The 17,752-nt window shown below is 45.3% G+C and overlaps 1 protein-coding gene across 11 annotated transcripts in view; it reads right to left on the reverse strand.

Annotated features, from left to right (window-relative positions):
* CELF4 (CUGBP Elav-like family member 4) overlaps positions 1 to 17,752 on the reverse strand; it is an 862,174-nt gene that overhangs the window by 135,110 nt on the left and 709,312 nt on the right. For all 11 annotated transcript variants that reach the window (XR_004646302.1, XM_034774822.1, XM_034774817.1 and 8 more), the window contains exon 6: positions 1,587 to 1,730. Coding sequence is in view for 10 of the 11 variants with exons in the window: in XM_034774822.1 (XP_034630713.1) it covers positions 1,587 to 1,730 (144 nt within the window). In the remaining variant the exon portion in view is untranslated. The remainder of the gene's footprint in view (positions 1 to 1,586; positions 1,731 to 17,752) is intronic.

Raw genomic sequence — 17,752 nt, forward strand, 5'->3', positions numbered from 1 at the left:
TGCTCTAATAAATTTGTTAGTCTCTAAGGTGCCACAAGTACTCCTGTTCTTTTTGTATTATACTGTTCTGCCGCGAGGTGGCACTGTGTAAAATACTTTATTTAAAAAGCTAACCTTCGCCATACCAGGAAGAGCATTAAAGGATCTTATGATGATCCTAGTGTGCATAAGCAAGCTCTGTAACCAGTCCATATCTGGTCCAGGAGTACATGATAGGATGTGCCCTCACAAACTCATAGCTCCAGGCATGCTGGGGAGAGAGCAACACAAGAAAGGGGAGGGAGTTCCCCGAAGGAGCGGGTGATTTGAGATAGACCGGGGTATGCATGATTCTCCAGGGCATTCAGTTAGCCTGAGAACGCTTAGGAGAGGCTGGAGTGAGTCAAGACGGGGGACAGAGGATACTCTAGCTGAGTGCCAACATGCTGATAGGGTAGAAAGCATGGTCTAGTGAATGGGGTACCGGGGTAGTATTCAAGTACACCTGATTTCAACTGCTGACTCAGCAACAGCCTCCGGCTATGACCTTGGGCAAGTCTGCCTCAAGTTCCCATCTAGAAGATGGAAAGAGTAGCCTCGGCCTATCTCACAGAATGTAAGGATCAAAGCCATTAACGACTGTGAGGTGCTCACACGCAATGGCACTGAGGGCTAGGTATGTGGCTAGGGGGATCTGTGCCATTGTGTCTGCACGTTGCGCCTGGGTTCACCCAATGTCGAGGTACTCAGAATCACTTCTACATCTGCCTACGGCAGGGTTCTTACACCTTCCTCTGAAGCATTTGGTAACCGCCACTCTCAGCGATGCGATACTGGACTAGACGGTCCATGAGTCCAATTCAGCAGGGCAGCTCCTGTGTTCCTGTGTAGATGCGTCTCAACTGTTTTGCCCCTTTGTGACCCAGATTTAAGCTCCTTAGGGCAGGGACCATGTGTGAGTGTGCGTGTGTGTGTTACCCGGCATCTTTTGACAACCCTGAAGATGCAAAGACTAAGACCGCCATTTTCTACACTGACCACTGATTTTGGGGGCCTGAATATGGGGGCTCACACAATAATTAGAAGACAGTGTTGAAAATATGGGCCTGGCTGAATAGATTTGAGAGCCATCTTACAGGCCAATCCGATGCAGTTTAGGGGCAAGAGCCTGGGAAGGCCAGAGGGCTAAACCAGGGATGGTTTCCATTTCCTGAAACCGATCTGGGGTTGGATGTTGGTGACACAAAACTAAAAACTGGGGTGGAATTGGATTCGAGTCCCATTTTATCCAAATCCTTGATGCTTGGTGGTGTCTGGCTTTGGTGGTTATGGTTTGGACCAACTGATCGTAGCTTACTGGTGGCTGGATGTGTGGCTATGGTTTGGTCATGACTGGAAGCCGCAGTGTCCGGGAAATATCCCAGCCTACAGCAAGCTGAGTGGCTTAGTGGCTCAGACTTGTCTCTGATCTATCACTGCAGAGCCAGTTTAATGAGGGAATCACACAGTCCTCCTTTCCTTTCTTCCCTATGTGCTGTGCCATCGGCTGGCTGGTGTCTGGCAACGCAATTCTCCTTAAAATGCAGAGAAACAGTACCTATACTTACTGCCTGTGCGTAGGCGCCGTACGCTCCAAACTGGATAGCCATGGGGTTGAACATGCCCATCTGTCCTGCCATTTGCTGCATGCGCCTCATTGTACGCTCCTTGTCCGTGTCTGCAAACTTCACCACCAGGCTCGAGGAGGCCCCCTGGAGGCAGGGAAACAAAAAGAGAGAACACAACCGGGGTATTTTCCCATTAGTGCCCAGTGGGACCAATCTGCATCCGCACATATAACAGAGACTGGCTGAGATTCGGCTCCATTGGGCTTTGAAGACAACCCTGGGCACCCTCCCATTCCACACTGATCTCAGCTTGCGGTAGGCTGGAGAGAGCAGCAGCAAAGAGGAAAATGAATCTGTACCACGAGGGTGGGGTGAGTGGGCCATCTGGCCCACTCTCATTCTTCTCCGAGCTCCTTCTTTCTTTGCTTTGGTTTAAATTCCCTCTGCAAAGAGGTGGGCCGTGTTCTTTTCCACCTAGCAAAACTGCTGGTCTATTAGGGATTTAAACTGAGAGCTGGTGCCATTGCACTGCAAGCTAGTCACTTCTGCACTCCAGTTGGCCTGATTTATTTTTTGGACAGTGCAATGGGTTAGTTCTATCCCTGCCAGATCCTGCCTGTGGGACCCCTGCCTCCCGCAATTGCTCAGCACTCACTATTTTTACGCTTGTGTCTGGTGAGACCACACTGGTCAGCTTTGGCTCCAGAACTTAGCACCCCACACTCTGAAGATACTTAAGCATCCTGCAGCATCTCCAGCTAAGTCAGGAAAGGGAAAGTGGTGATAAGTGGATCAGAGTGTCCTCCTCTATCTCGAGAACTGTAAGAAGTTGAGAGGTGACCTCAGGAGCGGTCGCGGGAAGGTGAACCCTGCTGTGAATGCAGAGTTTGTTAACTGCAGTTAGGAAAGCTCTACTCATTTGGAGCAATGGAATTTCTCAGCAAGGAAAACAAGACCACAACCCTTTTGTGTAAGCTGGCACAGATGGCATGCTCTCCTGACAGTGGAAATGCAATAATTAGGGATGGGCAAACTCTTTGTGCCAAACTTTGAGCCTGCTTGGGTTCAAATTCAAGAGACACTGACGTGATTGTTGTTGGGTAGGGATTTTCCAAAACACTCAGAGTTGCTCTCTCTTTCTGCTCCTGCTGACACCAGGGGAAGTTTTCAGTAAGAGCAGAGAGAAACCAACTCTGAGCACTTTGGAAAATCTCACCTCGTTGGGCTTATTTCCCACTTAGGAGAGAGTACATGGTAGGCACGTTGATATTTTTCATGCACATTGTAACAGAACTACAGTGCGGTTAACATATGGGATTTTCTGGTAATATATGAGTCATAACTACAGCTGGTAATTAATATGCCTTTTTAACACATGCAAACTCAAACGAATCAGGCAGCCAGACTTTCTTCCACTTGCTCCCTTGATGGAACCATGTTTTCTTCTCACTCCTAAGGCCTTGATCTTCTGTCCAAATGAGGGAACCCAGATCACCCTAGCAGGTGACTGGTAGCAATCAGCTGTGAAATGGGACAAGGTGCACTGTTCTACCTCTCACTCACTCTTGTGTCTTAGGCTCAGTGGGACAAGAACCTGGCTTTAATTGACTTTGAGCCTTAGTACTATTAGTCCAGCAACAGCCAGCAATCTGCAGCTATATCCAGGGTAGCAGCAATGCCAACCTGCTTGGGCCCCTGTCTACACTAGCAACTCAGCTCTGGTGCAGATGCACAAGTGGTAGCTAGACCTGGCTAGAAATGGCAGGTCCCATTTCCCTCCCATGGAAAATTTTGAATTTTTGAAAAAAATATTCATCCTGGCTTGGGATGTTTTGTGGGAGAGAAAGATTATTAAAGATCTAGTTATGGGCGAACCAAAGCAGAATTTTTCCAAGGGGTCAGGCAGCCCAAGTCACTGGGGAGCGAGCTGCCCAAGTAGTCGGGAAGTTTGGCAGCCTGGACAGCCTTCTGTTTGGAGAGCCCAGCTGCTGCAGTCAGCCTGGGAAGGCAGGTGAGCTGTCAGGAAACCAGGCAGGTCTCCATGGGCAACCTGCCCAGTTTCCATCTAAATGGACCCATTCCCCTGGAAAGGTCAGTTTCGTCAAATCAGTCTTTAACTACAGAAAACCATTCCGTCTGAAAATGTCTGACCAGCTCTCGTGGGAGCAACACGGTGGCCCCAGTTTAGCACCAGAACAGTTGCCCTGTTGCTGGCTATTGCTGCAACATGGACACTAATTGTTCCAGTATAGATGCACCCTTATGGAGACGGGGGGAGTATAATTAACTGGTTTTCATCCCCCCCCAATTGGGGAATAATATCCATTCCACTGAAGGCAGAGTTGCTTTGCTGCTAGTTAGGAATATCTTAATAAAATACTTTAATGCACATACAATGCATAGCACAACAGGGTTCTGGTCGATGACTCCTGGGCACGACGATAATACAAGTAAATTAATAATAATAATAATAATAATAATAATGGAGTCCCAGCATATGCATATGCAGCACCTTCTGCAGATCCTCGTAAGGAATAAAGAGCCGAGGAATTAACTTGATAAAGAAACAGTCTGAGGCCACACAATGAGCGATGTTCCCCTGGATTAGCAGCACAGGAAGCGATTTTCATTGGCGAGGAATCTTTCTTTTTGACCTGTCACTCTCTCTCTCTCTCCCTCTTGCTAATAAATCTATAACCCGCTTGAACAATGTGGTGAAGAACAAGGGAGTGAAACAAATGGCTTAGCAAAACAAAGGGAGGGAGAGATGAATGCCCTATTCAAGGATGTAGAGTGGGATCCAAGAGTTATTAAGAGAGCAAAGCAGAATAAAATCCACATTCACCAGGGTTTCTGCTCAAGGCTGGGCAACTTCTCATTTTTTTTTAATCACATGATGTAGCTATTGATCCTTCCCCAAATCACATTCTTAATTGCAGCGCATCGACAAATGAATATTTTAATGCATACATTTCCTGCTAATTATCGCCCAGACCAGTCCTTAATTAGATTTCAACACTCATTTAATTAACCCTGATCCAAGAGGCTGTTTGGTAACCTGGATCTAATGATCTGAACCTATTTGCAGCCGTGCTGGAGAGAGGCTTTGGGCCAGGGTAGACGGGGTGGCTCAGTGCAGCTTTGAAGCCTAACACGGGAGAGATGCGTTAGCCAAGGAGGAACACAGTTTAAAGGATGCAAGATTTTGAAGCTGAGTAAAGGGAATTATTGTTATCTCCTGGGAGGTGTTTGAAAGACGCAGAGTGGTCTAGTGGAGGGGGTACTAAGCTGGGAAGAAGCAGGAGCTAGGATTAGACCTTGAGCAAGTCACTTCACCTCTCCGGACACCTTTTTCCCTACCTCCAGTCCTTTGCTTGTCTTGTTTGTTCAGCCTTTGGGACTGTCTCACTGTGGTTTTGGACAGCCTAGTATAAGTGGGTCCTGATTTTGGTTTGCCCCTTTAGGTACTACCATAATACAAAAAAAAAAAAAGAGGTAGAAACACGCCAATCTACAAATAGTGGGGGATTTGGTATAGTAAATGTTATCCAAATTTTGAAGGAGGAGGAAGAAGGAAGTCTACTGGCTGCAGCCAAACCGAAGAAGCATGTTACAAGTTTGCTCTATAAAACAGAGATGTTTGTATATATGCAAATATACCTCTACCGCGATATAACGCCACCCGATATAACACGAATTCGGATATAATGCGGTAAAGCAGTGCTCCCGAGGGGGGGGGGGGAAGAGGGCGGGACTGCGCACTCCGGTGGATCAAAGCAAGTTCGATATAACGCGGTTTCACCTATAACGCGGTAAGATTTTTTGGCTCCCGAGGACAGCGTTATATCGAGGTAGAGGTGTATATATAGTATATATGCAAATATAGCTACTAGACAAAGTGCCAGTAGATGGCGCTCTCCAATATGCAGTACAGTTGGTTTTATAGGACCAATCAAATTGATCGCTGTGCACTGCAAATGGCTCCTTAGGTGCAACTCTTCACATGCAGTGCTGAACAAACATAGTGGTGGAATCAAATGGGGCTTTAATCTGAGGATTATCAGGAAAAAAAATGCCATGGAATGTAAAGGAGACTTATCCTCCATGGTTGTTGCTTCATTTGCAACACAGAGTAACTTGGCATCTACCCCTCTGTTTATTCAGACATTTAGAATTCTGTTAATTCTGAGAACTGAGTGTCGTTGTGAATTGATGTGGCTGGTGGGGAAAAATGAGGCCTTCATCTGACATATCTAATGCTTGCCAAGGCAGGTAAGACCTTGGCAGCAACGCATGGTTAGTTGGCAGATGTTTTGCTCCACCGCAGCTAGATTTTGCCTTTAATCCTCAGAAAGAACAAAATGAATGCCAATGGGAATTTTCCTCAAGGATCCCACTGTGTAATAAGTAATAGATGGCTACTGTGTGAAAGGGAGGGCGTTGGACAAGTGGTTAGAGCAAAGGCCTGGAAGTCTGGATTCATGGGTGACATTATTAGTAGCAGTATTACATGTAGTGCTTAGAAGCCTCAAATGACATCTGCACCCCAGTGCGCTAGATGCTGTACGTGCACCAGCAAGAGACAGCCCCAGCCCTTCAGAGTTTACATTAAAAAAAAAAACCCAACAAGACAGAGAGAGCACTGAGAGTCACTGTTATCCCCATTTTATAGCTAAGGAACTGAGGCTCAGAATAATTGGATGACCTACAGTTTACGTGTGGCAGAGTCAGGAATTGAACCCAGCTATTCTAAATTACAGGCTCATACACTAAGCATAAGACCACACTTCATCCCCAGCATCTGCCACTAATTCATCATGTGGGATCATGAAGGTCATTAAATTAAAGGTCATTGATTTAGTTGGGATTGGTCCTGCTCTGAGCAAGGGGTTGGACTAGATAATCTTCTGAGGTCTCTTCCAACCCTAACCGTAAGAACATAAGAATGGGCCCTATCGGGTCAGACCAAAGGTCCCTCTAGCCCAATGTTCTGTCTTCTGACAGTTGCCAATGCCAGGTGCCCCAGAGGGAATGAACAGAACAGGGAATCCTCAAGTGATGCTATGATTAAATGGGCCAGATTCCCAATGGACATGGGTGGGGAATTCTGTAGGGCTTTCATGTGAAATCTATATCACCTCCCAAGGCCGTTAAAACCTGAGTTGGTATAAACTGGTGTAGCTGCCAGCTGAGAATCTGGCCTTAGTATTCTGCAAAATGAGGATAATAGAATTGACTCCCGGCCTACTGTTATCTACAGACAGGCTCCCCTTGGACTCCATGGGATTGGGCCCCCTCAGTACTTCCCGAGCCCACAGGGTGTTATGAGGCTTAAATCGCTAATCTGTGAAAAGTGCTTTGAGATCCATGGGTGAAACCGTGGATGGGGAAGACTTATTTATGTCTCCATCTCATGGATTCATTGCTTTCAAAGCCAGAAGGACCATGATGAAAATCTAGCCTGACCTCCTGCTTAACTCCTCATCTTCCTGTCCGATTATTCCACACAAAGCATTATTACAGGAGCTCCCTAGTGCCGTTCGGAGAGGAGAATGTTGGACCACGAAGCACCACATGTGGGCCTGATCCAAGTCTCATGGAAGTCACTGACTTCCACTGGTTTTGAATCAGGCCCTTAATGAACACGAGGCAGTGCCATATATTTCCTTTGCAACAAGCTGGCTAAAATTGGAGCTCAACTCCTTTCTTCCTGACCTCCTTTATTAAGTGCTATATCATCTACTGCTGAGAAGCACTATATAAGAGGTAGATATTATTTCCTATTCGCTCCTAGGCTGGCAAGTCTACTTAACGTGACTATCCTTGTTTGTTCCCCCAGTGCAGCTGGTAATATATTGCTCCCCTTAGTCAGCAGAGGCAGACATTCTGCAGCCTGGCACTGTGAGGGAAAAAAAATGGAGGTAAAAATACCCCTCCACTACACTCACTTTGTAATCCCTAATCAGAGTCCTCTGTGGGAAAAAACTAATTTCCCAGCCTGTCTTGACGTGTGAAATAAAGTCATACTTGAAAACGGGTGCTTGACAGGTCGCTTGTGAAATTTCATATTCAACTAAAAATAAAATATCCATCCATTGATATTTCATTAAAAGGGCACGAAAACAAATCTTTTCCCTGGATGTCTGGAGTGCTTCCCATTAGTTATGGCCCTTCAAATGGAGTGTATACACAAATTAAGCATAAACTTTACAGAAGACTAAATAATACGGTACTACCCCAGGTAAACCTATGTCTTCTAGCACAATTTTCAATGAAAAAGTCTTGAGAAATTATGTCACTGCAAAGTACAATGCCGTATATATATATAATATATTTAGTAGGGTCTATAAGTGTAAGGACCTCTGGGTTCAGTGAGGCAACGCGCCCTAGAAATATTTAGATTATTTTTATAAATTCATGAATTACAGCCCTGATTCAGCAAAGCATTTAAGCACATGCTTAATTTTAATGATCTGAGCAGCCCCACCGGAGTGAAGCACGGGTGATAGAGCTTTGCTGAATTGTGGCGTATATCTGGTATGAGTGAGGTCAGCTCACTGGATAGATCAAGGGCTGGGGAGTGAAAAGTTTTTGGCTGCTTAAAGTTAGGCTGCGAGGCTGGGATTTAAACGTGTCCAAGAGATTTAGGTGCCCAAGTTCAATTAGGGTCCTTTTGAAATCTCAGCCCTGTGCCCGTATCGAGGCACCTACGTCAATGGTAACTGCTGGGTGTTCAGCACTTTGGAAAATCAGGCTATGTATTTAGATGCCACCATCTGAATTTAAGTGCCCACGTTTGAAAATCTTGGCCTGCAGTTCTATTCCCAGTTGTGAAACTGATTTGGATAGGTGCCCTTGAGCAAGCCATGAAGGGCAATATTTCCAAACCAGCATGCCCGAAGTTAGGCACTGAGCATCAATGGGAGAAGCGGGTTGCCAAGACTGAAAACAGAGCTACATCGGCTGATGTAAATCTGTGTAGCTCCACTGAAATCAAGGCTGCTGTATAACATCAGCTGAGGATCTGGCCCCAGTTTGTAAAGACACTTGGGTATCCTTGAAGTTTAGGACAGGAAGTGAAAAATAACAGTGTACCCAATTAGACCTTGCAGAGGACAGGGAACGTTAGATAGGCAGAATGTAATTACACAAGCTGGAATTAGGCCAGGACATCAGGACGAACTACCCTGCTCTTGTGAAATATGCCATGTTTTTTTTCATACTCAGGGCTTCAATTTCATGTCTCATCTGAAAGATGAGTGGGAAGGCAGCCACAAGGAGCGATTTAACTTTAGAGTCCTGAGAGCCAGTTTAGACACGCTCGAGCCGTGGGTGACAGAGACGGAAGGAGATAGGAGACATTCATCCAGCACTAGAGTGACAGAGGCCTTTGATAATGCTACTCCCTTGGTAAGGGAATGTCTAAGCAGAGATGATAGCTGCAGGTACTTCCATCCACAGGTCTCCTGAGTTGTAATTTATTTGGAGTAGATGCTTGATTAGGTCTTACTCCCCCACACACTTGTGAGTTGGTATCACTCTGAGCTAAAGTAATTGCTTCCTGCAGGTAACTGAAGTATTAACTAGTGGAGAAACTGTACCTGGTTTTAACTAGGAATAACTATACATACCTCAGATATTAGAGATGGCCCCCGAATCAAAACCCCAAATCCAAATAACTCAACCCTTTAGAAAAGGTTGGATCCCACTCCAGAGCTGAATTTTGTGGCTCAATCTATTTATAATAAATTCACACACGCCAGAGCTATTCCCGTCGCTTCATGCACTACTGGAAGGCGATTGTTATTGTTTAGTAATGGTCAAAATGTATTTTTTTCCATGAAAAATTTTGACAAAAAAGAAAAAAAAAAAAAAAAAGGTTTTCATTTAATTTTATTGGGTTTTCATAGAAAAACTGAAACCCCCCCAAACATTTTTTCTTTTCGTTAGGGTTTTTGTTTTTTTTTGTTTTTTTTTAAGGTTTTATTTTTTCAATGAAAATCTGTTTTTTTGGGGGGGTTTTGGAAAATGGATATTCTCTGAAAATAAACCTCATTACTGTGAAAAAAGCATTTTTTATGGGAAAAAAATGTGAACAAAATTTTTTGAGCAGCTCAATTATTTATATTATGGGAGACCCAGCTAAGATCAAGACCCTTTGCACGAGGCAGGGTACAAACATATAGAGACAGTCCCCTGACCTACAATCTAAATAGGCAAGATGGACAAAAAATGGGAGGGGACATAGTCACTGATAGGAGAAGTGAATTGTCTAAACGTAAACAGCAGGTCAATCATTCAGCCAGGAGTAGACCCTAGGTCACTCCAGCACCCTACCCATTGGATAATACTTCTGCTCAGATACCAACGTGATGGTTTGGTTTAAGAACTTCAGTAGACTAGACTGGAATGATTTTAAAAAGAAATAAAAGTTAAAGAAGGGCCAGCAAATTAGGAATATTGCACAGGCTAAGGAATAGTTCAATAACATTATTTAGTTAGAAATATACTGCCCATTAAAGCATGTTACAAATCACTTCTATACTGTATCCATTCTGTATTAACACATTTCACTATGATAGCCTAAATAATAATAAGTCTTTGCACTTCCACAGCACGTTCCATCTCAGGATCACAAAACTATGGACAACCATCACTCTGTTAATTAATCTGATGTCACCTTTGCATTATCATTTCCATTTTACGTATGGGGAAACTGAGGCACCGCACGATGACAGCCATATGGAGCTCTACCCTCAGCTGGTGTAAAATCAGTGTAGCTCCATTTACTTCAATGGAGTGATGCTGATTTATATTAGCTGAGGATTTAGCCCTTTATATGCCAAAGAATCCGCTTCCATTTGGACTGAAACAAATGGGAATGGGGCATACATTTTTAATGGGGAGAGTAATTAACCATTGGAACAATTTACCCAGGGTTGTGGTGGATTCTCCATCACTGACAATTTTTAATTCAAGATTGAATGTTTTTCTAAAAGACCTGCTCCAGGAATTATTTTGGGCGCAGGTCTCTAGCCTGGGCTATACAGGAGGTCAGACTAGATAATCACACTGGTCCTTTCTGGCCTTGGAATCTATGAGTGAAACATGGCAACTGTTGAAGAGTGTACCACAGGACCAGGCAAGAGTTTAGAGCAGGAAATGAAGCAGAATATCATATCTGATTGAAACCGCCAGGGGATTTTAGGAACCCAGAACTCATTGGAATTTGGCTGGGACACCTGGATTAATAAATCTAATTTTGGCAAAAATACTATGGGATCCTTCACAACCTCAAATTGCAAGGGTCTCGGCTTAATATCTCATCTGAACGTTGGTATTGTGATCTTGACCTTTAAAAACGATCTTGGTCATCATTTGACCGCTTTGGCCAAAACCAACCAAGTCACCTACAACTAAAGGCCATTCCGGAATAGGTAAATGCATGCAGATTCCCGAGGATTATCTGTGTAGGCTACGGGAAAGGGGTTTGTTCATTCCTGAAGAGACTTCATGGGAACTTCTTCGTTCCATCCAGTGAAGATATCGTGCTTTAAGGGTGAGCTGGCTGGAAGACATGGATTCAAGGACAATAGGTGGAAGCATCCCGAGTGATTCAAACCTGGTCGAAAGCCCATGGAAAGGTCCCACTGACTTCACTGGGCTTTAGAGCAGGATTCTAGTGAGAAAAAGGTGCAAGAAAGGAAAAGAAAACCATCAAAGTGATAAAGATCCAGTCCTGGGACTGTAATTCCTCCTCTTCTACAGGAAGAAGGTGTTCTTAATACAGGATCTCTGTGTTATCCAATGGAATTCCCTCTGTTGGGCTAGAAATCTCCTTGTAAGAGAGGGAATGTTTTATGTCTCTAGGACCATAGGGTTATAAATGGCTGTGGTCCCTCAGGAAAGGTCAGTACTTGGAAATTATTTTAGCCCTCCCAGGTTCTAATTTCATCCAAAAGAGATAGGTGTTGAGCGTGGAATACCCTGTGGGGAATGTTTCTGATGGCATTGAGACCTCGACAACGTTCCGCTGCTGCGTCTTTCTTCCCCAACCCCCCGGCAACCTCCTCCTGTTGTTGATTTAGTTCCTTCCTCCCTTTGGAGCCATAAAAGGACATTATAGCGCCAATTAGCTCCTTTTGTCTAAAGCAAAGATGTGAGGCTCACTATCGCTTATCCCTCTTAGCCCATTTGGAGGTAATGAATTCTGCAGCGCAGAACAGTTTGAAGGGAAGAAAGAGAGAGAAAGACTGCAACTGAAGCCTATCAACTCCCCTGGGCCTCTTAGCTGTCCTGCCAGATGCCTGCACTGCTACGGAGATGTGACTAGAGAGGAAATGCAGCTCAGTTGAGTGCTTAGGCCCCAAAAGGCCATCTTCGGTGCCAGTATGATTCATACCCCCTGTCAGGCAGCCGGGCTGCCTGGCATTCTATTCCGGGGCCTAGAAACATCTGATTTATTAGTTCATTTATGAAACAATGGGGAAGGAAGGGAACGTTGCCCTGGGATTTTATTTTATTTTATTGTAGGACGTAAGAGATATTATTGCTGGGGTGCTACCGGAACCTCTGGCTAAAGGAAGTGAAACAAGTGGTGGTGGTGGCAGGAGTGGGGTGGGCCAAACTCTAAAGGTCTATCCCCTCTTGGGGGACCTGGTGACTGAGGGAAAACTGACCCCTAAGTTTTAGGCTGTGGTAACTTTTGATAGCAAACAGAGACTGGGGAATACATACGTCTGGATGGGATTTTTTGACCAAATGTTATTGTCGGAAAATGCCGATTCTTCAAAACTGAAACTTTTTGTGGGAACATATCAGTTTCGACAAAACTTTAATTGGGAAAGATTTCCCAAGAATTTGAGAGTGAGACCAACTCCTTCCAAATAGCCAATAGTCCAGTGGCTAGGTCAACTACTGAGCGATGGGAAACCTAAGTTCAAATCCCTTCTCTACATCAGATACAGAGGAGATTTGAACCAGGGTCTCTTACATCCTGGGTTAGTACCCTAACCACTGGAATAAAGGTTACAAGGCAGAGGCCCACCTCCTTCTCTCTCCCTTTTTGTTTGGCGTTAGGCATGTGCTACCACCTTTCTTGCAAGAAATTGCTTAGGTGCCTACCCACAGTTCCTGGCTGAGAATCCCAACTGGAGATAGGCGCCTCAGCATCTCCCATTGGCTAGCTTAGGTGGCTCCCCACTCAGCACGCTGGCTTTTGCGGCTCCCAGTGCAAATGGTTGCAAATGAAGTGCAAATGGTTCCCTTGAAACACTTGATGATGCCGATGATTTACTCATCCGGCTCCAGCAGTCCACTAAGTCCTTTACTGACAGGGGTAATGACAAGATGCCAGCCCTGAAGAGCTTGCAATCCAGAGAGGTGACATATGAACACAAGCACTGGAAGGCAAAGGGGTGGAAGGGTGCCATTAAACTTGAGTCTTGTTAATGCCATGATTTCTTTTTAATCACCCTCACTGTGTTGTTAACCTTAATATTTTAGACATTCAAGGGTCCTTGAGTTAACTCTTCTCTGCTGGGGCTAAGGTGTGCAGCTGCTGTGATCATTTCTATCGATTGGCTTATTACATCTGTGAATTGTGCACAATGTTCCTCTAAGTCAAACCATGCTGTTCTCACTGCCATCCTCCCTCCCCCTTGTTTGTTTCACCTACATGCTATGTCTTGCCTTTTAGCCTGTAAGCTTGAGGGCAGGGGCTCTCTTTTATGGTGTCTACCCAGTGCCCAGCACAAAGAGGCAGCAACTTAGATGAGGCCTCTTGTGGCTACCGCAATACAAACAGTCAGTAGAAGCCATCGGAGCCTAGTTGTGGAGAAGGAATCTGCTAGGGTGAATCCCACCCTGCTCCCCCTGAAGTCAGAACATCGCTTGGCATCTAAAGGAGCGGGCCACATCCCTTGAGACCGCACGCTCTTGGGACCCACACCTGCCAAACTTACTCAAGCGAGGAGCTCTGTTGAATTCTCATGGGTGAGGCTTCCTGGCATGAATGGAATATGGCAGGATTTGGGTTTGGGTCAAACGCTCTCCAACTTTGCAGAAAATGACACAACTGCCTTTTAAAAAAAATTAAAAACCAGGTAGCTGCCAGGGAATGGGAAGTGGAGTGTATGTGGGGGCGCGGGGGAGGGACAAGACAAGGAAAGTTTCTCCTATGAAAGAAATGATCCAATTTGAAGTAAGTCCCTTATGGGAAAAGCTGTGACGGAGGCTGCTCTGTTCCTGTTAATTTTCACAGTGCAGCTGTCAGCGGGTCTGTAAATAGTACTCCATGAAGCCAGCACTTCCTATCCACACATCAACCGTTCAATTAACAGAAGAACAGAAGAAAGAAATAAAGTGCACCACAGCCTTCTATCACGGCTTTGATGTTTCCCAGCAATTTATGAAAGTGTACACAAACCTAATTACAAGCCCCACTGCTTCCCATTTACATGGAGCTTCTCAAGTTCAGAGCTGTTTATATCAAAATAATTGTTAAAAATACCTCAGCTGATGTATGGCATTGTGGGCCCCTGATCACCGCAGCCACCACGCCCCTCCTCCTGGGGAGTTTCTGCCTACCCAGCACTTTGGCACAATAAAAGTAGCTTCCCCACCGCTGTGCGTACGAGTTGCGCAAGATACAACTTCATCAGGACCACAGTAGCTTGTTTCTTCTCCTCCCTCTACTGGCCCATCTCCTCCCACTCTCCTTCCACCTCTCCTGGAGTCTTTCTCTGCATTTACCCCCATCCCGAACTTGGCTGAATGACAACAGTTGTTTGTCCCCCTCTCCTCCCCACCACACTGTAAAGGAACAGTCTCAGCCTATGCTTTGTAAAGCACCGTACAGGTTAGCTGCACTACAGGAATGTATAATGAAGAAACCAATAGTAATAATACTGTAGGTTACAGGTTAGTCATTTTGGTATCACTGCCCTCTACTGGTTGAATGCAGAATCACTCAGCTGTGTGTCATCAGCTCCAACATGTAACGCAGCGTCTCCATGAGTTTACATGGTAGGGACCTGTGCTTGGGAGCGGGGATCTGAGTTTTACTGCCACTCTCACCATGAAGTGCCAGGTGGCTACTGACTGCAGGAGCATGACAACCAGGATGGCCCCAGGTGCAGCATGAATTTGTTACACTAATAAATATTTTAGTAACTCTGATCCAGTGACATACATCTGGAGTACTGAGGCCTCATCTGGAGTACTGTGTCCAGTTTGGGGCCCCACACTACAAGACGGATGTGGAAATATTGGAAAGAGTCCAGCGGAGGGCAACAAAAATGATTAGGGGTCTGGAGCACATGACATATGAGGAGAGGCTGAGGGAACTGGGATTGTTTAGTCTCCAGAAGAGAAGAATGAGGGGGGATTTGATAGCTGCTTTCAACTACCTGAAGGGGGGTTCCAAAGAGGATGGATCTAGACTGTTCTCAGTGGTGGCAGATGACAGAATAAGGAGGAATGGTCTCAAGTTGCAGTGGGGGAGGTCTACGTTGGATATTAGGAAACACTATTTCACTAGGAGGGTGGTGAAGCACTGGAATGCATTACCTAGGGAGGTGGTGGAATCTCCTTCCTTGGAGGTTTTTAAGGCCCGGCTTGACAAAGCCCTGGCTGGGATGATTTAGTTGGGAATTGGTCCTGCTTTGAGCAGGGGGATGGATTAGATGACCTCCTGAGGTCCCTTCCAACTCTTATATTCTATGACCTATGTGATCTGATCCAGAGTTTTCGTCCCACCAGTCTAGTGAACTACAAAATCTGTTCCAGCCTGAAGAGAGAATTTCCATGTCGAGTGCAGGCAGCAAAACAGCTGCTTCTCTGGGCTATTAAATACAGTCTAAGCTAGGATGACCTCAGCATTTTCAGGGTCATGGCTGGGGTAAAGAGCAATAGGACATGTGGCCGATGGTGCTGAATCAGTACTTTTCTGGTTGTTTAAAAAACTCAAGTAAATACACTCCATGGCAGAAGTCTCAACTGGCTGTCAAGCTAGTCATAAGCAACTGGGAATTTCCCATTGCCTTCATGGGAGAGAGGGGATATTGAGGAAGGATCTGGAGGAAGACAGGGTGCTGACTAAAGCTGGTTGAAAACTGCTTTTATTTTCAGCAGAAAAAAAAATGACTCTGTCAACACTCCCCAAACGCAAAAGTTTTCAAGATGAAAACAATTCCATTGTCAGCTTTGCCAGGAAAAGTTGACTGCTTCTGTGGAGAGGAGACACTTTCCTCAAAGTGTAGCTGAAAAGCCAATTTTTTCTTTCCTTGTAAGCTCCTTGGGGCAGGGACTGTCTTTTTGTTCTGTCTTTGTACAGCACCTAGCGCAAAGGGGCTGTGACTGGGGCTCCTAGACACTACGGTTTTAATAGTATAGTAAAAAAAAAAAACCAACCTAACCGTGTGACCTTGCTCTCTGTACCTCAGCTCATTGCTCATAACATGGGAATCAGAATACTTCCCTACCTTACCATTCATTTCTGTGAGACATTAGAGGTGACAGTACTTTGAAGAGCCATCCTCTAGGGAGGAAACATCTTTATGAGCTAGACTGGGAAGCAGGAGTAGGGCAGCATGCAGCATCATGTATCTCTAGTTTGCACTGTAGAAACACTTCCATACCACCCCACAGCTTGTTTGGGGCTTCAGAGAAGGAGCAAGTGCTGTGAAGAGCTTAATGGGCAGCAGCATCTTCCCTTCACTTCTCCAGGAGGTTTACGATGCTGGAGAAGATCCCTGAAAAAGTCACCAAGTACATCTATGAGGAGATAAGCGTGTATCTGTGCCACCAAACACAACCCTTAACTTTTGCAGAAGTTTAAAGAATTCCGGTCACTTGTTTGAGGGAAATAAGTTTCATTTTTGGTTTGTGTGTGCACTTCCGGATTCCTGCTGGGACTGGGGGACCGGTCCAATATCCGGGGAGGTCAGTGTAAGGACTTGGAACCTGATGAAGTAGTGCCGGAATACTAAGAGGGTGGCTTGATCGGGGAAAGAAGTCTTGGTAGTCAATCATGAAATCCTCCCTTAGGAATATTTCCAGTTTGACCTTGCATCCCTGAGACGCTCTGGTTGAGCAACTGAACATTTGGGTGCTTAACCATGCCAATCCCCTGCACCTTTAGTGTTTATTCCATTATTAGAGCGGACAATAATAATAGGCCAAATCATGCAGTCTTAAATTTTTGCCTTGATCAGGCAAAAATCCCATGGAAATTCAGGGGAGATGCTATTGGTCAGCACCTGTGAAGATCACACCTCTCTCTCCAGATCACCGGTCTCTATCCATAGCTCTTGAACTAGGATTAACTAGAGAGTCTGCTCACTCCCAAATAAACTCTAATTTTGCACTGGGTACCACCAGCAGATTTTTAAAGGAAACTGAAGAAGGGAACAAGCAAGCGCTAATAGGATGGGACAGAGGATGATCCATTGACTACAGCACCAGCATAGGATTTGAGAGACCTACACTATGTCTACACTTAATTCTGAATAATAATGATTTGTTATTATCCTACGACCTAGTAGTCTAGGACCAGGCCCCCATTGTGCTAGGCGCTGTTCAGAAACAGAAAAAAAAGACGGACTCTGTCCCAAAGGGCTTGCAATCTAACTGTAAGACAAGAGAAAACAGATGGATACAGACAGACCAATGGGGGAATACATGGAAACAATGCAACAACATTGGTCAGCATGATAGACAGTGGTCTCTGCGCACCAACAGCCTACCCATTCTTAAGTTTTTTGTAGGCATCACGGCAAAGGAGAGTTTTGATGAGGCATATGGAGGAGAATAATGAGGTTGCTCTATGCATGTTGATGGGGAGCTCCTCCCAAGTGTGTGGGGCAGCAGGGGAGAAAGCACAAAGATGCTTGTTTGACAGTGTAACAAGTGGATGATGGAGGTGGCATCATTGGTTGATCTGAGGTGGGAGTTGACATTTTGATAGTGAGAGATGATCAATAGGGTGGGGATAGTTCGCGGCAGGCCTTGAAAGTGAAGACAAGTAGCGTATTCTTGATGCAATAGAGAAGGGGGAGCGAGTGGACTTATTCAGGGACAGGGCCGGCTCTAGGATTTTTGCCGCCCAAAGGATCTTTGTAGCAGCATTCTGAATGGATGTGAGCAGGGCAAGATGGCATTTGTCA

The sequence above is a fragment of the Trachemys scripta genome, chromosome 6 (genome assembly GCF_013100865.1).
Source record: "Trachemys scripta elegans isolate TJP31775 chromosome 6, CAS_Tse_1.0, whole genome shotgun sequence".
Classification (NCBI taxonomy): domain Eukaryota; kingdom Metazoa; phylum Chordata; order Testudines; family Emydidae; genus Trachemys; species Trachemys scripta.